Source organism: Columba livia, chromosome 1 (genome assembly GCF_036013475.1).
Source record: "Columba livia isolate bColLiv1 breed racing homer chromosome 1, bColLiv1.pat.W.v2, whole genome shotgun sequence".
Taxonomy (NCBI): Eukaryota; Metazoa; Chordata; class Aves; order Columbiformes; family Columbidae; genus Columba; species Columba livia.
In genome coordinates this window covers 110,011,345-110,033,784 of record NC_088602.1, presented here as the reverse complement: position 1 = coordinate 110,033,784, position 22,440 = coordinate 110,011,345, and the positions used below count along the sequence as shown (strand labels likewise).

At 42.3% G+C, this 22,440-nt stretch overlaps 1 protein-coding gene across 2 annotated transcripts in view; it reads right to left on the bottom strand.

The window, feature by feature from the left end:
• Positions 1–2,018: 2,018 nt before the first annotated feature.
• Positions 2,019–22,440, bottom strand: part of VEGFD (vascular endothelial growth factor D) — a 34,835-nt gene continuing 14,413 nt past the window's right edge. Inside the window, exons 2-7 of one of the 2 annotated variants that reach the window (XM_005510771.4) lie at positions 16,666–16,876; positions 12,617–12,807; positions 10,407–10,555; positions 9,027–9,115; positions 4,150–4,345; positions 2,019–2,680 (exon numbers count right to left, since the gene is read on the bottom strand). In XM_005510771.4, coding sequence (XP_005510828.1) covers positions 2,554–2,680; positions 4,150–4,345; positions 9,027–9,115; positions 10,407–10,555; positions 12,617–12,807; positions 16,666–16,876 — 963 coding nt within the window. In that variant the 3' untranslated portion in view covers positions 2,019–2,553. Of the gene's footprint in view, positions 2,681–4,149; positions 4,346–7,398; positions 7,755–9,026; positions 9,116–10,406; positions 10,556–12,616; positions 12,808–16,665; positions 16,877–22,440 lie in introns of those variants that run through there. The other variant, XM_065072672.1, reaches the window with a different exon arrangement.

Below are 22,440 nucleotides of genomic sequence, written 5' to 3'. Positions count from 1 at the left end.
TCCGCCCACTACGCTTGCAGGTCAGATTGCATTGCTGGGTCAGAGGATCCCAGGCCAGGTCCCAGCACAGATAACAAAACCAGGCTGCTGGTATTTTTGAACAGACATAGATCACAGACGGCTTAGGGCAGTCATCCAGGGTTGAATCCTAAATGTTTTACTCAGACAAAAGAAATGTTAAATTGTTTGGAGCTTTGTCCAACAATTCAGTCTTATAGGATTTGGCTCTATTTTAAAGCAATCTGTTTTTTCCCTATATACAAAAATTTCAGATACACATCAAAGAGCCATGTGCTATTCCCTGTGTGGTGTCTACCTTTCCACCTCTGTAGCAGTCGTTTCATTTGCTCTATTCCCTTCATTCACATTACAATGTAGAACTGTAGAATTCAGCAAAAGGGAAAAAATGATTCAGTCATCAAGACTATCACTTCCAGCTCAGGAATGTTGCTCACAATATTTTCTGTGGACTGTGTCAGCCCTGACTTCAGTGGCTCCAAAAATCACAGAATCACAGAATCACAGAATCGACTGGGTTGGAAAAGACCTCAGAGATCATCGAGTCCAACCCTTGGTCCAACTCTAGTCCATTTACTAGATCATGGCACTAAGTGCCATGTCCAATCTCAGTTTAAAAACCTCCAGGGACGGCGAGTCCACTACCTCCCTGGGCAGCCATTCCAATGCCTGACCACTCTCTCTGTAAAGAATTTCTTTCTAATATCCAGCCTAAATTTCCCCTGGTAGGGTTTAAGCCCATGCCCCCTTGTCCTGTTGCTAACTGCCTGGGAGAAGAGACCAATCCCCATCTGGCTATAACTTCCCTTTAGGTAGTTATAGAGAGTGATGAGGTCACCTCTAAGCCTCCTCTTCTCCAGACTAAACAACCCCAGCTCCCTCAGCCTCTCCCCATAGGTCTTATGTTCAAGTCCCTTCACCAGTCGTGTTGCTCTTCTCTGGACCCGCTCCAGCACTTCAATGTCTTTCCTGAACTGAGTGGCCCAGAACTGAACACAATACTCCAGGTGTGGCCTCACCAATGCAGAGTACAGGGGAAGGATCACTTCCCTTGTCCTGCTGACCACGCTATTTTTGATACCGGACAGGATACCGTTGGCCTTCTTGGCCACCCAGGCACACTGTTGGCTCATGTTGAGCTTCCTGTCAATTAGTACCCCCAGGTTCCTTTCTGTCTGACTGCTCTCCAGCCACTCTGCGCCAGCCTGTAGCGCTGCAGGGGGTTGTTGTGACCAAAGTGCAGCACCCGGCGTTTGGCCTTATTGAACTTCATCCCACTGGAATCAGCCCATTTTTCCAGTCTATCCAGATCCCTCTGCAAAGCCCTCCTGCCTTCCAGCAGGTCGACACTCCCTCCCAACTTGGTGTCATCAGCAAATTTACTGATGATGGTCTCAATCCCCTCATCTAAATTGTCAATAAAGATGTTAAACAGGACTGGACCCAACACTGACCCCTGGGGAACACCACTAGTGACTGGCCGCCAGCTGGATGCAGCCCCATTCACCAGCACTCTCTGGGCCCGGCCCTCCAGCCAGTTCTTAACCCAGCGTAGAGTACATAAATAATGCTGTCCTTGTACTTGGTTTGGTTAAAACACTGTTACTCAGGCCGCACACTGGTAAAAGGAATTTCAGTGCAAAGGAGATATTTTCATAGCATGGTAATCTAAAAGGAAAACTGTCTTTTAGTGTACCATGCCTTTCCAAAAATCACTGAAAAGTTAAGTACTAATGTGGCTATTATTCCCTTAGGGATATTAACACACTACACCAGGAACAAATAAATAAATCACACACAGTTGTCGGGCAGATGTGGGAAAAACTATTCTTCTTTACTGAAACTATTGGATCAAGTGACCTTGTTTCGACCTGGGTTTGGACAGAAGTCAGTCCCAGTGGGACAAACTTAAGAAAGCTGTACTTGAGATGGCTTGGGCTTTTGCATATTTTCTTTTTGTTGGGCAGAGTTTTAAAATAACAGAGAAAAACCAAAACCACTTGAATAACTGATGTATTTATTTTCTTATATACACTTAAATATGGCACATCTGACAGTAGTTGTACAATTAAGTCAAAATGATAATCAAAGCTGGACAGTAGATCAAGTAACTCAGTGTTGAACCTATTGGAAGATAAATCCTGTACACTGAATTTCTGAAGAAAGTTTCTCCCAGGAGCTGCATTAGCTAAGGATTCAGAGTCTAAGATTATCTAGTCTCAATTTCAGAAAGACTCGCTGTTGACTGTGACTCTATTACCAATAATCCAGCTTCATCTTCCATAATATAACATTGGACTGGCACTTCTGCCTCCAACACAGCCAGAAATTCATTGGTCGTTGTTACCTCTTAGAGAATAATTAACAATGTCCCAGAGGAATCACCTGCAGTTAGTGATTACTCTAATAAATAAATGCAGACTGGATTCATTCTTCTACTATTAATGTGAAAGGTGTTCATGTTTACTATTTTTTTAAAGTCAGTGACAGCTACTTTGCAAAGCAGTGGATTTTCGGAGAATAGGGAAAGCTCAGTCAAGGAGTTTCTTTGCTTTGAGACCCATGAGAACCTCTCTTCTCCTTCGGACAACGACAATGCCTAGGACACACTGGTTTTGCAGTCGGGCATGTTCTGGGTTGGGATGGACATTTGTCCTCACAGCTGTTTGATGAAGGAGAAAAAGGAAAAAGAGAGAAGATTTGTAATATGACCATTCCTTGCTGTCGCAGTCCTCAACTTTTTCAACACTGAACACTGCAGTGCTCTCTAGAGAGCCCTTGGGAAAGTGTCGACACCCTACAACACAGGGAGACACAACTGCTGCCTGACACTTCTTGCCTGCAGCAACATCTCTTGCTGCTGTCCATTTGTCCATAGTCATGACCTAAGTAATGTTTTCATTTCTTGTGAGCAGTGAAGCCCAAAGTGTCAGCACTAGATAGATGGTGCTGCTCTCAAATTCTGCAAAGTATCTTACTCACCTGACACTTCAGCTCCGGTTCTCCAGGAATACAGGGCATAAAAATCTGGTTTAAAAGTCCTGTGCCCAGACTATAGTAACTTCTGGAAGCCAAACTCACATAAACAAATAATTGCCTTGATCTCTCTCACCTATGTGAAACACATCAATGATCAAGTCTCTCATGCTAACTTTCAGCACTGCTGATTCTATTTTATACTTATTGTCAACTTGCTTGTCTGTATTTTCAAAGCTGAACCTAAAGATGCAAAGGTTACTTCTTCCACAGCTTCTTCTCCATGAATGAAGCTATGAAGTCTATGAGAATGGACCCTGTGGGGCACCATTCAGTGAACTGCAGCTCAGCTAAGGTACCCAGGGAGACTGGATGCTGACTGTCTTCACATAAGCTTCCAGACAGAGCTCCTGCGTCTCCTGACTATCTACATGGGGCCAAGGCTTTCTGAGAAGGAAATTTTGAAAATAAACTAATGCATGAAAAAATACTATTTTAAAAGGGCATTTTCTATCAAGATTTTGCAAGAGAAACCTCAAAACTAAATACACAAAAGGATTAGGGAAATGCATGGAGTATAACAACCGCAGAACAATTTTCCGCCTTCTCAGTGGAATCAGAGCTAAGTGGCTTTGTATGAGTAAAGAATTGCATTAGCTCTACAAAATCACTTGCTCTGAGGACAAACTGAATAAGGAATGAGCAGTATGATGTGGGTGCCAACTTAAGGAGCTTTTGTCCCCAGGCATCCATGAGTCTTCAGTCGGCTGTGACAGAGAACACAGGATGGATTCTACCTACCTACAAATGCAAGACTCAGTATCTCACCGTAAATCTCCTGTGTCACACAGTAATTTCAGTCATAGCACAGTTTTAACAATTATTACCTTAAGATTAGGGGGGGGGAAGGTGATAAATATTGGTAGTTGAGTAGCACCTTCACCCAGATTTCTTTAAAACATGTTAATTTAATAAACCTTAGACTCCTGAGGCAGGCATTGTAAATACCATCTCTATTATTATTATCTCCCTAACTGCAGCAAGGTATCTTATCCTGTGTGGGGCTCCTAGCTAACTCACCACTTGCACCTCCAGCATCTACACGAGGTAACTGAGATCTTGCAGCATAGACACTGAATGACAAGGAACACTCACCTGCAAGTTTCAGCGTGAAATATCTTGTGTTTTAGAGCACAGCTCTCCTGGCTCTCCCTACACAAATAGCAGCTGCAGTTCTCTTTACTTTGAAAGAAATCTGTGGGACACTTCTGTCTACAGATGCATTCACAATTTTCTTCATCAAATTCCATATGTTGTCCACACATAGCCAGCTCAGCAAGAGGAGGGAGTCCTGCAATAGCACATACAGCTTTTAGCGGTAAGATTTAAATGTCTAAATCTTGCTTTCGAAGAGATTGACTCTTTCTTTGCAGTCACTAGGACTCACACAGGTACTTCCTTAAAGATTCTGGTATTCAGAATTTCTTTTGTAACTTACAGCACAGAAAAGGACTTGAGAGGATTGCGCTGATTATTTTACTTCCTCTGATACTACTATTTCTTGTGGGATGAACCCTGCCTAAAAAACCCCTTTATTTTAGGACTGTGTGTTAAGACCTTCACTTAAGATCTTCACTGGACAACAGGTTTTTAAAAGAAAATCTCAAAAATGATTTAAGTCTGTATCCATGACAAAAATGCACATCTGTGCAAACTGTTACACTCGCCCCTTGATGTACTTCACTGCCCCTATACTGCAGAAATTTTGCAAAAGTAATGCTATGTCTAGTAAGGTGTGTGCTGGTCTATCACTTCAATAAGGAGCATGGGCATGCTTGTCAGTTAAAGATAGAAGAAAATACTTTGCTTCAGAAACAAAACCCCAGCCAAGGGAATGCACTAATACCTCATCTGTCTTCCTTCAAAATACACATCTGGAGTACAATATGAAGCTAATCCTAGCAAAAAGGGAACACATTTTGTGAAAGCTTTATTAAAATGCTAGCAGCACATCCCTGGTTAAAGGTCATGGCATATAATGTGTCACTGGGAAGGTAATTTCCTGTACTTTCAGAATTAGCTCTTGGATTTAACCTATGGAATGTGGAATGTAACCTGCATCTGTGACCTCAGCAGCCTCAGCTCTGATCTCAGTGGCCAGAAAAAGCTTGCACATTACTTGAAAGAAACCTTCATTATTATTTCCTTAATGCTGGAAAACCAATATCCAGGCAGAATAAAACCCAAGTCCTGTTGGAAAGGAGGAAGGAATCTGTCCCAAATTCTTGCAAGACAGACCCTTTCCTTGGGGTGATAAATCTTGGCGTGTGTGAAGTGGTGGAGAGTGTTTCAGTCTCACTTAGTTTCAACCTCCAAGACAGATTTTAAGTTATTTTGTCCCAGCCGCTGCCAAACACAAAGTACTTCAGAGAATGATATTTTATCTGTGGAAATCTTGAGTCCATGTCAACAAAAGCTATAATTCAACAAGCTGCAAATTTTAATGCTCAAAGGTGACCTTACAAAAGTTTGAAAAGTCCTTTGGACTTACTCTGAAATATAGAGTACTAATCCTTTCTTGAGTGAAAAGACTAACTTGGGCTTAACTACGTAACCTGATGGTCAGGTGGTCTGATCCAAAGTGAGAGCAGGTCCTACAGAAACCACTATGCCATTGATCTCTTGCTTGTTAACATTAGGAGATTGTAATCAACAGACCAGTTTATGAGTTTATTTAGTTTTATTTTAGCTTGCTAGTCTAGGAATTTTTTGCCAGCTTGCTTTTGCTGTTGCCTTGGATGGTTTATTCTTTTGCTTGTTGCATGTAGGTTAAACCACAAAGGCAAGGCTAAGTTGAGGAGGTGTGGTCTAGACAATAGAGTAGTGAGGTGGGTTGCAAACTGGCTTAAGGAGAGAAGCCAGAGAGTGGTAGTCAATGGTGTGGAGTCTAGTTGGAGGCCAGTATCTAGTGGAGTGCCTCAGGGGTCAGTGCTGGGGCCAATATTATTCAATATATTCATTAACGATTTAGATGAGGAAATAGAGTGTACTATCAGCAAGTTTGCTGATGACACTAAGCTGGGAGGAGTGGCTGACACGCCAGAAGGCTGTGCTGCCATCCAGTGAGACCTGGACAGGCTGGAGAGTTGGGCGGGGAATAACCTGATGAAATTTAACAAGGGAAAGTGTAGAGTCCTGCATCTGGGCAGGAACAACCCCAGGTTCCAGTATAGGTTGGGAAATTACATATCAGAGAGCAGTGTAGGGGAAAGGGACCTGGGAGTCCTGGTGGACAACAGGATGACCATGAGCCAGCACTGTGCCCTTGTGGCCAGGAAGGCCAATGGCATCCTGGGGTGTATTAGAAGGGGGGTGGTTAATAGATCGAGAGAGGTTCTCCTTCCCCTCTACTCCGCCATCTGGAATATCGTGTCCAGTTCTGGGCCCCTCAGTTCAAGAAGGACAGGGAACTGCTGGAGAGGATCCAGTGTAGGGCAACAAAGATGATTAAGGGAGTGGAGCACCTCCCTTATGAAGAAAGGCTGAGGGAGCTGGGTGTCTTTAGTTTGGAGAAGAGGAGACTAAGGGGGGACCTTATTAATGTTTATAAATATATAAAGGGTGAGTGCCATGAGGATGGAGCCAGACTCTTCTCGGTGGCAAACAATGATAGGACAAGGGGTAATGGGATCAAGCTGGAACACAAGAGGTTCCACTTAAATTTGAGAAGAAACTTCTCAGTGAGGGTGACAGAGCACTGGAACAGGCTGCCCAGGGAGGTTGTGGAGTCTCCTTCTCTGGAGACATTCAAAACCCGCCTGGACATGTTCCTGTGCAACCTCACCTAGGCGTTCCTGCTCCAGCAGGGGGATTGGACTAGATGATCTTTTGAGGTCCCTTCCAATCCCAAACATACTGTGATATTGTGAAGGCTTGCTTGTGTGCCCATCTGCTCTAGCGCTATGATAATTTTACTTCGACCAGCACAATTTCCTGAGGAAAACAATTTTTAAAAAACCTGATACAGGACTCAATGTTTACTGCTAGTATCTTTAAACTTACACAATTACATCACAGAATATTGCCTGCAAAATTCTTTGACAGATTGAGGTTTTCCAAGAAAAGCAGAGGGAGAAGTGGTGTATACTTCTGTAAATTTTACCCTCTTCCACTTCCTTCCATGGACCTTAAGGGGTATATGTGCATACTCCTGAGTACCTATGGCATATCAGTTTGAAAGCTTCCTAAATATTAGGTTGATGCAAAAGTGACTGCAGTTTTTGCATTGCTGAAATTTGCTGTTTGATAGTGGATACATTCTTAAATAAATGTGGTTATGTAATACATCATTTCAATGCTCTTTTCTCACATCATATTTTTTTGCTACTGACTTATTACTTTCTGTTTATTTTATATTTATTTCAGACTATGGAAATGATGTTAGACAAAAAGTAGATTAGAGCAATTTTCATATTCGAGTTCAAAATGGGTTGTAAAGCAGCAGAGACAACTCGCAACATCAACAATACACTTGGCCCAGGAACTGCTAACGATCATGCAGTACAGTGGTGGTTCCAGAAGTTTCTGAAAGGAGACGAGAGCCTTGAAGATGAGGAGCGTAGTGTCCAGCCATTGGAAGTTGACAAAGACCAATTGAGAGCAATTGTCAAAGCTGATCCTCTTACAACCATTCTATGGTCATTTGGCATTTGAAGCAAATTGGAAAGTTGAAAAAGCTCGACAAGTGGATACCTCATGAGCTGAACGAAAATAAAAAAAATCGTTGTTTTGAAGTGTTGTCTTCTCTTATTTTACACAACAAAAACAAACCATTTCTCGATCAGATTATGATGTGCAATGAAAAGTGGATTTTATATGACAACTGACAATGACCAGCTCAGTGGTTGGACCAAAAAGAACCTCCAAAGCACTTCCCAAAGCTGAACTTGCACCAAAAAAAGTCACGGTCACTGTTTGGTGGTCTGCTGCTGGTCTGATCCACTACAGCTTTCTGAATCCCAGTGAAACCATTCCATCTGAGAAGTATGCTCAGCAAACTGATGAAATGGACTGAAAACTGCAATGTCTACAGCTGGCATAGGGCAACAGAAAGGGCCCAATTCTTCTCCATGACAATGCCTAATTGCACATCGCACAACAAACACTTCAAAAGTTGAATAAATTGGGCTATGAAGTTTTGCTTCACCCATCGTATTCACCTGACCTCTCACCAACTCAGTACCACTTCTTCAAGTATCTGGACAACTTTTTGCAGGGAAAACGCTTCCACAACCAGCAGCATACAGAAAATGCTTTCCAAGAGCTCGTCAAATCCTGAAGCATGGATTTGTATACTATGGGATTAAACAAACTTATTTCTTGTTGGCCATATTCTGTTAACTGTAGTGATTCCTATTATGATTAATAACGATGTCTTTAAGTCTAGTTATAAAGATTCGATATTCACAGTCCAAAACTGCAATTACTTTTGCACCAAGCTAATACCTTAATAGTATCATAAAAAGTAGTCAAATACTTTGAAAAGTCATATAATGTTTTGCACTGATTACAACTAATAGGCAGGACTAGTATTGGCTACCTTATTCCCAGTTAAGTCTGTTCTTAAGAATTTCCAACAATAAACATTCAGCACCTTCCCTATGCAATACATACCAGGGCATATTTTTTTTCTACAGTTAAAAAGTTTTCCCTAGTGTCCATCATACAATGTAAGGCCCATGTAAAATAAAAAAATTGTCCAGGGTACCTACTTCATTAACTCTTCTTAACTATTTTCTATTCAGGTTGCTAATATAGAGGAAGTAAAATGTCCAAACATAAACATGGGATGGGGATAAGCACATATGAGTGTTTCTTTTCAGGTGAGCTTGTATACCCTAAGCCAAGTCAGTCTAGGGATGTGGAATCAAAACTATAACTCTCACAATAAAAAAATGAGACAAAATCAAAATGAAACACAAGCAGCCTGGAGATAGTAAAGCAAAAGTGTCCATTTGTAATTTCATCTCTACCTTCTTGTCTGTTGGGGTGCTGTACACATTCACATTTGTCACTATCCCAGATCCAACCATTATGGCAAAGTTTGTTGGTAAAGGGGCATCTAGAAGAGAAAAAATAAATAAATAAATAAGTATGTATAGGAATTTTAAAAAATTAGGAGCCTCAGTGTAGCTATTTGGCAAAATGAGCCTACTGTTATGCTGGGTCTGCCATGCGAAGGTACAGCACCTATGTGCATTATTGCTGCAAACAGAACACCTGGAGACTGGATGGTTTTGCTGATAGGGCTGAGCTGTCTGGCTCCTGGCAACTAGAAGGAGCAGGTAGAGCACATATTTCAGACCACATCCTTAGGAAGCAGCTACAATTTCACATTTCCACTTTCAATAAAACAGCTCTACCCCACCCAGGGTAGTCTCTGTCTTCATACCATGTAACTGTATTCAGTTTTGCTATGCTGCCAGAAAGTGCAGCTCTGGTTTAAAGTTGTCCATGCTCAAGGATGTATAGTGGAGTATTTTCGGGGCCAGAGGGGCCAGTTTGACTTTTAGGCACTTGGCTCTGGGAGAGGACCTCACAAGCTGGAAGAAGGCTGAGGTTCTTCTGTATTTCTGTAGGAAGGATGATTTAGAGCAGCCAGCAGGCTGAGTGAGGGCTGGGGTGGCTTTGCTGAAGTGCCGCCTCTCCCTGGGTCCAGATGTCTCACTGAAGGGCAGCTCTCGGGGCAAGCCTACATGCAGGTCTAGACAGAGGCAGAGCTGACTTCCAGTGAGTCACTCAAACTGTCTCTGCTCCTACAGTGCTTGTTAAAATAATGTAGCCTGTTCTCAACAGGACTACAGGTATTTTAGACTGTTTTTTGAAGTTTGATGTGAGATAACTTTTCCTAGCCAATGGGCCTGGCAGATGCAAACCAGGTCTGGAACAGAAAGTAGAAAGCCATGGTTCACACTTTTTCTGACCTAATGTGCCATGAGGTATGGCAGAGGGCTTCAGCTTGACCACAGCACTCTGTGTGCCCTGGCTAAATAATTGCAAGCAGAGTTGCTCATCTCAGGTTGAAAAAGTGTATATACTCCTACCCAAGTAGTACCAGTGGAGCACAGTGCTAATATGTGCATTTTAAGTTCACTCTCAGGCACCTAAATGTCTTAATGACTCCAGATCCTGCTGAACTAGCCAGCTGTGCATTGGATTCTAGTGTCCACACACTTACAATTCACCAGGTTTTGTTGAAGCTTTCTAACCCTGAGTGATAATCAAGCTATTTGGAAAAAGTGTTGGGATAACAGAAAGTAAAGGGACCCTTGTAATGACCAAATCAGAACAAAATAGTTTTCCTACTTCAAACTTCACGACATATGTAGCAGTTTGTAAAAGAGGGAACTTACCCATCTTCTTCTGGGTACTGGACAGATCTTCGTATGATGGCATACTGATGGCGCTGGGTATTTGATTGACACTTACAGCCTGTGTGATTGGCAATTTTGATTGGCACGGGCTCAGGAACACTTGTCAAAGGAACCGAGATCTCAAAGAGCTAGGGGGATGAAATAACATTTATTTTTCAGTTTGCATGATGTAGTTACTATTTGGAGTTTTAAATCAAAACCTCTTATCCTTTCCCACCATTTGCCCCACTCTTGCTCTTTTCTAGAGATAGTAACTACAGGTATAAATGAGCAGGTAAGCACTGAGAGTTTTGAAGAGAAGAATAAGCGATGCCCACCAAGGTAGGAACTTGCCAAAACGGTGGTCCCAGTGCTCTATCACCAGCTATTAAACACTCAAGACCATTCAAAATTATTTGCAAAAGCACTCAAAAGCTTCTTCTGGATGCTTGGGCCAAATGAAAAAGATACAGGTGTTAAGAACTTTGTTCTCAGTTATATCATCTGCTCAATCTCAACTGCATATGGAGACAGCTATTAACTGTCCTAGGGTGTAATTAGACCATGCATCTTTAGGGGCCTCACTTAACCCCCACGGCCTCCTCAGAGAGGGAAGAAACATGAGTAAATAGAGGAGAACTCATTCTGCTTCAGCTGGCTTCTTGCAGGGGATCATCCTGGAAACATCTCTCAGTTGACTAGCAGGAGCCTGAGGAACCAAGCAGCTCAGCTGAACTTCAGCACATCCCAATTGTTTTGGGTGATCTCTGAGCAGCATTGTGGAAGCCACAGCTCCTTGGCCAGCTACGTATAGGAGCTGCTAAAGTCATCCACACCAGCTCTGCCCCCAAAAACCAGCTTCCTTCCCATGGAAACCAAAGCACAGGGCACATCTTTGCACGCCATTGTGTCTCAGCTTAATGCTGCATCCACATTCAGGGGTCAAGAAATATTCGTAAGCTTGACTGGTTAGATATTTAAATTTGGGTGTCACAGTGTCTAACTTTAGGTGGCACAAATATCCTTCTGTGGGTATTTTATACTAAGAAAAAAAATGCTCTCACAAGTACAGGAGTAATTCCGCTCATTTCAGAGGAGTAAATCTGCCCTGACGGTGGCTTATCCGGGAGTGGAGCCTAGCTGGGGGCTTTTGAGGGAATAGTTATTTTGAAAGATGCTAAAAGAATGTTACAGTCTGCAGAACTGCAGTTTTTCAACAAACTTATGAACTGCTGCTCCAAAACCACATAAATAAAAAAATACTTTTTATCCTGACCTAGCTCCCTAAGCTGATCGGATGTCTTTTGTGTGTGGCCAACAGCTCATAACAGCTTTCTCCTTCTGGTGTGGAATGAAAGCAATTAATGAACATTGATGCAAGAAAGGCGGTCCCTGATTTCTTTTACTCCAACTGTATTTCAGTACAACCAGACACAGTAGGATTACGTTCCAACAAACCTGAAACAAATACAGAAGTAAATTGGACTTGCTCCCCATGAGGACTTCCATTTTTTTTTTTTCTAAATCAACTACCCTTGTTCTTTGTTCTGATTTAGAAAAAAAAAAAACTTTTTAATAACTAGAATTTAGTATATTACTCCAAGTCAAAGGTTTTTATCAACTATAAGCAGGGTCGCACAAGTTTAAGATTAATCTAGGAGGATCAGTCTCCTGTACTCCTTTTGTAGGTATGAACACGCATGGTTTAATACGTAGAGCTGCTTGAAAGTACTAAACTTGGAGCTCTGCTCACAGTCACCCACTGGAACAAGGTGTCTCTGTACATAGGCACTAGAGGGGGTCTACAGAAAGAAGCTCTATGGCTACTCTATGCTCACTTTTTGGCCCTGGTAATTAAAACTTGGATGTTTGCTGCTTGTTGCACCTAAGCAGTATTGGCTTCTAATTCGAGCTTTTCTTTTCCAATGTGACTCATGATTTTTGACAGTCAGATCCTAAGGCATTCATATTGAAAGCATTTAGTTTTCCATCTCTATGCGTATATAACCACTTTTAATAATGCAAAGTGAATGTAAAGTCTTATTGTGCATGCCTGCATTTACTCCACGTGGATAAAAGTTAATTCTTCTGTTTGTTTTGATAGTGCAGACAGATCTTTCATAACAGGATCTCAGAAACCAAACATCCTCTTTCCCCTCCTTTCTTGGAGAGCCAGAGTGAAAAGAAAGCAGATGAATAGACTCATTTACCGTTTTCGACACGTAAGTTGTACTTGTATTCATGCAGCTCAGACTCTCCTCATTGCAGCAGCCTCCGCATCTGAACACATTCACGCAGGGAGGCTTGAAGAATTTGTTGGTTGTTGTACCCAGCTCTTTGGCAACTTCCACACAGGTTTCCCTTGGCACACATTGAGTCTTTTGCCATTCCTCATCTATGACTGGAGAAAACACCATTTTTATGAGCAATCATGGCATAGTTAAACCTCTGATTAGTGAGGCAGAAGAATTATATAAATGAAAATGAAGTGCTGGCAGGCCATTTGCACTTACTTGGATCGATTTACACTTACTTGGATCAATCTAAGGCCCAGAGAGAGACTGAGTGCAAAATTATCCCAGTAACTTACACCAGCTGCCCTGGCAGAGAGGTCGTTGCATTTATCCGCCTTCAGCTTTCAATGCGGATGACCAAAATCTTCACTAATTCCAGTGGGTTAACTAGAACTGCATCCATTTCCCCTAGTCAGCTCCACGGCCTCTGTCTGACAAAGCTGGTCCACACCTTGGTCTCCCTTTCTCCAGGGTGGACGTCCTTATTGTCATTTTATCCTCTCTTTGCATGTACCGCTCTGCGGACTCAGTAGAGCCTGGGCCTGACTGCAAAACCACATTAATGATTAACAGATTCTGGTCAGAGTGTATTAATACTCCTACTGGATGTGAGCCAGTGAGCACCGTTTCCAAAATGTCTGATGAAATCCAAGACAAACATTCTCACACCTCAGTACCCTCAGGGGGCTCGAGTTTGAATAACAGGAACATGAATTCAGGCATGATTTATCTATTCAAAACACTGCAACATCCTTCAAATACTGAATTGTTGTCAGCTAGTATTTATTTTAGAATGATCTGTCAAATTTTAACTGCAAGAAGGATTTATGCATTAACTGACTAAGCAGAGAGAGAAAGCAGTGACATTTACAATATATTATCTCAAGTCTTATTAAGTGGCTCTGCTTTCTTTGGCTTTTACTTATGAGATTCAAATTGTGGAATTACAGGAGAATCATCAATGCTTATGCTTTAAGTTGTCCTTACAATTATGGAAAACATTTTTCCTGTCTGTCCCCTTCCAGCAACCTTGTGAAAGATTAAAAGCAACTTGCGTATTATTAAGAAAATTCCTCTCTCTTTCAATGCAGTCCACTTCCCCACTATTGTGCAAGCATGCATACATTTACAGGGAAGTTCTGAAAAAAAATTCTAAAGGCTGTTAATCTAAATACTATAACTTTTCTTTGGATGAATATTTATTTATCTTTCCTACCTGACTTTCCTCTTATTATTTATAACTTTTTCTTCAGCTGCATGTATATAGATCAGTTTGTTTTTACCTGCAAAGTCCTTTGCCAAGGTTGATTCACTCCACTTTCCAGTCTCACAAAAAGTACAAGAAATAAAAGCTTAGGGTCTGGTTTCTGATGTTACAGCATAAATTAAGAGAAGAATTACTAAAATCAACAGAATTTTCTAGAGTAGTGTTAGTCTAACCACAACAGCAATCCAATCCTTGTCCTTAAAATAGAAAATAAAATGTTTGCCAAACTCGTTAAGTTATGTGCATGCAATCACTTGAGATGTCACTTCAATGAGCGTAAGTGGTGATGACCTCTCCAACTGCACACATCCTCCCTTTATTAACCACTTCTTTAGCAGAAGGTCTGTTATAGGAAGGGGTGGTCAAAGAAGTGGATGCCACTTTTGGTTCTGAAGCACCGTGGTCACCCTGATCTTTTCCATGAGCAAGCACACGGCATCTGCTGAGAAATTTGGCTCCGATACAGACTGCAGCTTGAAAGCGCTGCTGTCCTAGGTGAGCTGAGCTGCTCGGGGGAGGCTGTGGTTAGACAAGGTGACACGAGCTTTCAGTGGATTCATCATTAAAGCTCTAGAAAGGAGGAACAAAGCCCTACTGGAGTTTGAGGTGCTGTGCAAGATGGTCTAACAGTGAAACAATGAGGAGCCTTGACCCAGTCTTCTTGTTAAAAGACTTTATTAAAACAAAACAGATGCCCTTGGCATAAAGATCAATCCTTAATGACTGGAAAGGGTGTGGGAAAGAAATACGTGTTTATAGGCTTGTTTTTTTTAAAAGGAGCTTTAGTACCTTAAACATATTAATATATTAGAACAAAAGTGGTTTCTGTCCCGGGATAATTCCACTTTGGATGGAAGAATGGAGAAGATGACCCAACAGGCTTTTTTTAACTTAAATTTCAGTGGCTTGGCTTTCAATGAGAAAGCTGACATCTCTGTGTCTAGAGTTAGACTTTTAAAGGAAAAGTAGGAAACAACCCTGTTCCAAGAAATTAGGAGAAAACTGTCTGTATGACTACAGTCATCTGACTTTATTACCTGAAGAGTTATATTGTCCTGCCATTGAAAAAAGCCCATTGCAATATGCTCTGACTCAGTAACACCTGATAACATCCTCTGTTGTTGCTCTGTATTGACAAAAGGAATATTTTAATTTGTCATAAATGCTGTTTCTCAGTAAATCAACAATAGTGAAAAGAGAATTACAGAATTTGACACTGGGTATTACTTCTAATAACAGTTCTGTGGACTCTTAGACTTGTAAAACATCTGTCAAAACATCTGTCATTAATTTAAGCCCTCTTAATTGTTCTTCCAGTGTATATTGGATTCTTTACTTCTATACAAAATTTCTATGAGAAGTTTAGAACCATGCCTGTCATATGAAAACCCTTTTCAGACTGGTACTCATGTCTGCATTTCTGTGCTGTGGCTCAAAGAACCAAATTAAGGCCTTTGCTCAGCCATAATTTAGCTGAATAATGGTACGCAAATGTGGCTGTGGTTATTGTAAAAGTGATATTGAAACAGGATCGGTAATATCTGATTTCCCAAAAGGAAAGTGATATGATCATATTGCTTCAGGGTACAGACTGAACAAAAAAAATAACAACTTGATCTGTCCTTTGTTAGGCTACAGTGTAGTTTTGCTGTGGGATATCCATTTGCTGGACAAAAGTATAGTAACCATCTTTTATTTTACCTCAGTGAACATATAATGCCTCTCAAGTCTCTCACTTACAAGGAATAATATTCATTTTTGTTCCAGGTGAGGGAATAGATTTTGATTCCTCACATTCAGGTGTTGGTTGGTGTGGAGGGGTTGTGATAGATAAAGATATGTTGCTGAATTAGTCAGGCTCAAAGGAATCTCAAGGACTCTTCGAGAAGCTGAGATCAGAATCTGCTGTGAGAAAGAGGGGCGTTCCACAATCACCGGGGTCCTGGCGTGGCGTGAATCATCGGACGTATCATCAGTGAGACTCCAGCGCATGGACAGCCCATGATACTCATTTAGCAAATCCATGCTTGGAGCATGGACGCATGATTAGAATATAGTTGCGTATATAAGGAGACTTGTTCCTGTAATAAATGGCTTTAGCGTGATTCACATTGAATCGACTTGTTTTGCTGAGTCCTTATTTCGCTCCAACAGGCTGGTTCATTCAATATCTACTGCTTCTCTCCAAAGAGACTTTCTCAGATAGACTGGGATTAGGGCAATGCCTCCTTCGTCTGCAATTCCCACACAGATACTGCTGTTGATACAATGCCTTATGTCATAGCACACCTAATAAAAAAGGGGATTTCTAGATTTCTATGCCTGCAGGAAAGCTCGTTTGTTTCTGCCTGCAAACAAATTCTGATATTTAGCACAATGCTGCTGACTGGTCCCTCGGCCAGTCATTCCAACCTGTTCTTTGCACATTTACTTCCTCTCTTTTCTGTGGACTGATGAATCCTTATATAATACATCATCCCTTTGGAGACGATACAGAGAACAATAAGCCTGATTTGGCCACAAAACAGGGAAACATTCTCTGGCTGTTGCCTGGCGTTTTTTCATATAATTTTCCATGAATGCCCTGTTGTTTCCAGTACAGGTGTATTCTAGGAAACCCCTGGAACCTAACTCTTTGCTGCATAAGAATAAGTGGTCCTGAAGCTGAGATCAGACTCAGCTGCAAACCTGCACCTACCTTTCAGTGTATCGATATCATAGAAGGCAGCAGCAAATCTGGTAGAGCGATGTGATGCAGAGCGGGAGTCTAAATTGGCCAGACTTTTGAGTTTTAGCCTGCATTTCCACAGCTTCCAGTCCTCAGAGTGAGTGATGCGAAGCAGCTCTTCCAGGCTGGATGCTCTCCTGATCTGCTGTTCTGAGCGCTCTAGTGCTGACAGAGATGTCCTCTGGAAGGGAAGGGGGAAGTCAGAAAGCCAGTACCTTTACAGCCTATCCCCAGTGCAGTACAAGGAACATTTGTACAAAAAGGCAGCACATTACCAAGGACAGCTGAGAGTAGCTGGGAAAACAGGAGCACACAGGAATGTCCCAGGTTTTGACAGTGGCCAGTGCCAGACCGATCAGCAGGATTTGTGCCCTTTCCATCACAGCCATTAGAGCTATTTGATGAATGGAGGCTGTACTCCCTGCATCCCAGCTCCTCAGGGAACCTGGCAGACACCGTTTACATTGCTGCTGTGCCTGAGCTGGCCAGCTATGCCACCGTGAGTCCTGGGTCACCCCTATTTTCTAGAAGTGTTCAAGAAGAGACTGGACAACACCCTCAGACACATGGTGTGAACTGTGGAGCTGTCCTGTGCAGGGACAGGAGTTGGACTCGATGATCCTTGTGGGTTCCTTCCAACTCAGGACATTCTATGTTTCTACAGACAAGCTGAATGAGTTCAGCTGCCAGGTTCAAGTGCCAAAACTCTGGTTCCAGCTGTAAGACATCACTGCAGGAGCAGGTAGTATAGCTGGAAAATGCCGTAAGTACCACGGCAGGCAAACACAACATTCAATGTGCTGCAAAGTGCAGGGTGTGTCTGCCATTTCCGATCCTGACTACCATGTGAGTCATGCTCAAGTCAGACAAAGTAGCTTCAGTCCAGCCTCAGTGCTGTGGCTGTGCAGCAGTATTAGTGCAGTCATGGCATGTTTCACCTGTATGATGTACGTGACCATTCTCCACTTCCACAGGAGAACTCTCCCTACAAAGGGTTGCCCCATCAGTTCAAAGTCATTAGTCACTTAAAAGAATACCTATTTAACAGAAACTTTATATTGCACAGCACCCCATAACAATACTGGTTTCTTTGGCCAATGCTTTCTGACTCTGTGTTTGCACCTTTATCAAGGCACCGAGTATCTATTTCTACTAACTCATCGGCTCTGCTGAAAACTGTTGTTCCAACCCAAGTAAAAGGTTATCATTGTGAGTGGCTGTGTTGCACAGGGCTGGTGCTCTTAGCTGGACTCTCTGGTCATGCAGTTGACTGTACTTTTTGACTTGCAAATAAAGGGTTGCAGTCCAAGCTCCCATAAATAAAACGCCAGTCCTTAACGGCAAAGTTGAACAATATGAAGCTGGCCATGAGGTGTGTAGTACCCTGCAACCTGAAGTGAGTGCTCTGTATAGGACCAGGGAAAGGGTGTGGGAATGGGTCACCTATAAGAGGAACATTTCTAGATGAGATCCGAAACCCAGGAACTGAGTGCATCTGTTATTTGTTATTGAAACATTTGTGGCATTTATTTTGCAATGATACAGATGTTAGCCTGTACACACAAGCCAAGTTCATTTTTGGGTAATTACCTTCCACTGACCTAAAGTTCCCTATTTGGTTAACTCAGAATAAACTATTTGCTCTTCTTTTATACCCATACAGAACATTATATCGTGCTATAGCAAGCTGCCATGTTTCATTATGGAGATGGTTGTTTTTCATAGGTGAATAATTTCTCATACATTTCATATGAGTTGAAAAATGGAAAGCCCATCTCAGTGCTTATGGACAAATAGCTCAGAAAGAACGTGACTACTTAGCATCAGAAACTGAATTTCAAGACAGTTTTACAAACCAGCTACTCAGAATTTTGCTGATCTAGGAAAGCTGAAATTCAGCTTGAGGTCAATGCATCAAGACTCATTTGTTCTAAGAACCGCAGCTTGTGTTCACTCTCACTCACAAACTCTCTCCTTGACCCTGCAAAACATGTGAGTATAGGCCCAGTGCTGGCACAGTAATGGGACAAAAGATATTAAACCCAAACTCTATTAACCATTAACAGGACTTTGTTCTCTCTCTTTGCCTTAAAAAGGTTTTCTAGCTCAATCATCATCCGACACTTGTAAACTAGAATGAAATTACAGCAAACCCATAAAATTACATGTCGGTATTCTGTAAATTAGAAGACATATCCCTGCACTTCTTGTAATCATCAGTAGTTCGTGATTAGCTTTTCCATCTCTTTTATTTTAATATCAAGAGTTCTTATTAATTATTATATGAGTAAAATAATTTTTAAATCTAAGATCAAAGAGAACAGAAAAAGTGTATATGCTACATGCCTCTTTATGGGTTTATCTAAAACAAGAATTTGTACTGCTTTAAGGTTTCTTGCATTTTTAAAGCTATACAAGTTTCTTAGTGTGGACTGAAAACACTGAAATGAACTGACTTCATGCCTTCACGATTAGTATTGCATAGGAAGACGAACAAGTGGTAGGAGTAATTTTTATACCCCCAAAATGCATGTCCAAGAGGATTTGAAATGTGTTACTTCAAAAAATGTACCTCTGCTATTGCCGCATGATAGTGGTGTTTACAAAGCCCGCCTGTGTATGCAGCTTGTTCCTTCTCTTATTTTACTATTTTTCATGTATTGGAGACTGGGGGAGCACAGTCAAAGGAAATGGAAGTGGCAGTGCTCATTACAGAATTCCCTATGTAGTCGTCATAAATATATCCATAGAGCCCTTGGAAAAGAGTTATCGCTTCTCTGTCAACTCCAGCCCTGCTCAGTGTTGCCTGGGCTATTAACACCTGGACTGAACCTGTTGCTTCTACTCTCTCCATGTTTCCTAACACCTATCCAAGCTCTGCAGTCTAATGGGATGACCGGTTGCCTACCTGCACAATGTCAGAATGACTGTCTTTCTTCTTATATTTGACATCTTCCTGTGGAGATTTACAGCTGATTTTATAACTTCTTCCCAGGAATCCCTATCTAGTAAAGAATTTTCTGATGCCCTTTTCTATAACAACGACAGTGCTGAGATGAAGTGCGGTCTCTCCCTCTGAGCACTGCTAACACTAGGCAAGATGCTGAGCTGAAGGCACTGCTAGCTTTTAAGGGAGGGCTGAAACCCAGATAACTGTAGGTTTTTACAATGTGGACATCTATTTTGTCTGTGAGATGATAGTCACTTTCAGCTCGTTCTATAGCCAAGACAGAGAAATACAGACACTTTTAGAGCATGATTCATTTGAAATCACATTGAAAGTCTTTATTCTGGCTTCAAAGCAAGCTCAGACTCACCAGATCACTAGAGGTATCAATGTGATGGATCCTTGGTCAAATAAATCTCACCACAGCTTTCTGGGGTATAAAACATCTGAAGAGAAGCACTTAATTTTGTTCTAATCTGCCTAAGCACTGAAACAGGAACAGTGAATACTGCCTTACATGTTTGGTTTGACTCCTTTGAGACTACTACAGTATTCTCACCTAAAATGTTCTTTTAAACACTTGCTAGAGCACAGACAGACTGTTCAGCGTCTTGAAGGACATCCCTCATTTTTATACACTTCGACCGCATAGAGGTAGCTGTCTACAACTTAAAAGCACCCAAAACTAAAAGCTTAAGAACTGAAAAGAGGGTGGAAGGTGCACCAGCCCCGTCAAGGGGGGTACAGCACTGTGGCCTTGGACACCACAGGCTGAACTGCTTCGGTCGGGCACTCTCTTGCTGTGGCACAGCAGCACTGAATAGCGTGTGGTCATGATGTCTTTCTGAAGCATTGATTTCTGGTCAGCCTGTTTTGAAAAGGACAGCATCAGATGAAAACATAGAGCCTCTTATGGTTTCAGATGATACCACAGATGATGTGCTGCAGGGCTGCTCACACCATGCAGATGTGGAGACTTCTTTCACATACTGCAGTTTAAATTCAAGCCCTGTTTAGATATAGACGTATTCTGTCTGACTGAAAAACCTTACTCAGAAGAGTGCAGCTTTGCACAGAAAAATAAATAAATGTTTCAAAATGTGAAATTGGAGGAAGGTTTTAGGTTCGACAGAGTCCCAAACCTACCCCTCATGTGACGATCAAGGACTTTATCCCCTCTCACAGTGATATCGAGTGGACAGCAGTTAAAATTAGCTTTTGAACAGGAGGGGAGCTCCCCACTCAGCCACAGAGCAGGAGGAAGCATACAGAGAGGTCAAATCTCCACTGAAGCTTTTGGGAGACCCATCTCCCCACATGAAGCAAGAGGAACAGAGCTGCCATCCATCTGCTTCTCCTAACTGCTGTCACATGCTATTTCCTGCTTTTCAGAAATATCTATCCCCCTTTTTTAGGCTTCTTCTGATAACCACAGTCCTTCCTTCCAGGTTCCCCTCCGATTCTCCACCCTGCTCATCATCTTGTACAGCTTGGATCCTACTGTTTATGTGTTTTTCATTTCAGTCCTTTCCCCATATTCTGCCTTAATAGATGAGCCAGATGGGAGTCTAATGAGACCTACCTCAGGCTGAGTTTTTCTTGTTTCTCCCTGGCATGCTCTTACTCCACTTCCCTTAGATTGACCCAGATTTTAGTAGTCAGCTCATGTGACCCATCACCACTGTAGTAGTTTTTGGTTGTGATGTTTGAAACCTAGATGTGGAGCAGGACTTCACTGCACTTGGCACAATTACCACAGGTGGCAAAATTATGATCTCTGGCCTAAAAAAAGCTTAAAATATGGAATCACAGAATCATAGGATCATTCTGGTTGCCAGAGACTCTCAGGATCATTGGGTCCAACCATAACCTAACCTAACTCTAGCACTAAACCATGTCCCTAAGAACCTTGTCTAAAGGCCTGTTACACTCCTCCAGGTATGGTGACTCCACCACTTCCCTGGGCAGCCTGTTCCAATGCCTGACAACCCTTTCTGTGACGATTTTTTTTCTAATATCCAATCTAAATCTCCCCTGGCACAACCTGAGGCCATTTCCTCTTGTCCTATCACTTGCTGCCTGGGAGAAGAGACCAACACCCTCCATGCTACAACCTCCTCTCACGTAGCTGCAGAGTTCGATCAGGTCTCCCCTCAGCCTCCTTTTCTCCAGGCTGAACAGCCCCAGTTCCCTCAGCTGTTCCTCATCAGACTTGTGCTCCAGACCCCTCACCAGCTTCGTTGCACTTCTCTGAACTCTCTCCAGTACCTCAATGACTTTCCTGTAGTGAGGGGCCCAAAACTGAACATTGGATTCAAGGTGGGGCCTCCCCAGTGTCAAGTACAGTGGCTCAATCACTTCTCTAGTTCTGCTGGCCACAGTATTCCTGATACAAGCCAGGATGCTGTTGGCCTTTTTGGCCATCTGGGCACACTGCTGGATCATATTCAGCCGGCTGTCAATCAACACCCCCAGATCCCTCTCTGCCAGGCAGCTTTCCAGCCATTCTTCCCTGAGTCTGTAGCGCTGCCTGGGGTTGTTGTGACCCAAGTGCAGGACCCGACACTTGGCCTTGTTAAACCTCATATAATTGGCCTCAGACCATTGATCTAGCCAGTGCAGATCCCTCTGTATGGCCTTCCTATCCTTCAGCAGATCAACACTCCCACCTAACTTGGTGTCATCTGCAAATTTACTAAGGGTACACTCAATCCCTTCATCCAGATGGTTGAGAAAGAGATTAAACAGAACTGGCCCCAATACTGAGCCCTGGGGAACACCACTCGTGACCAGCTGCC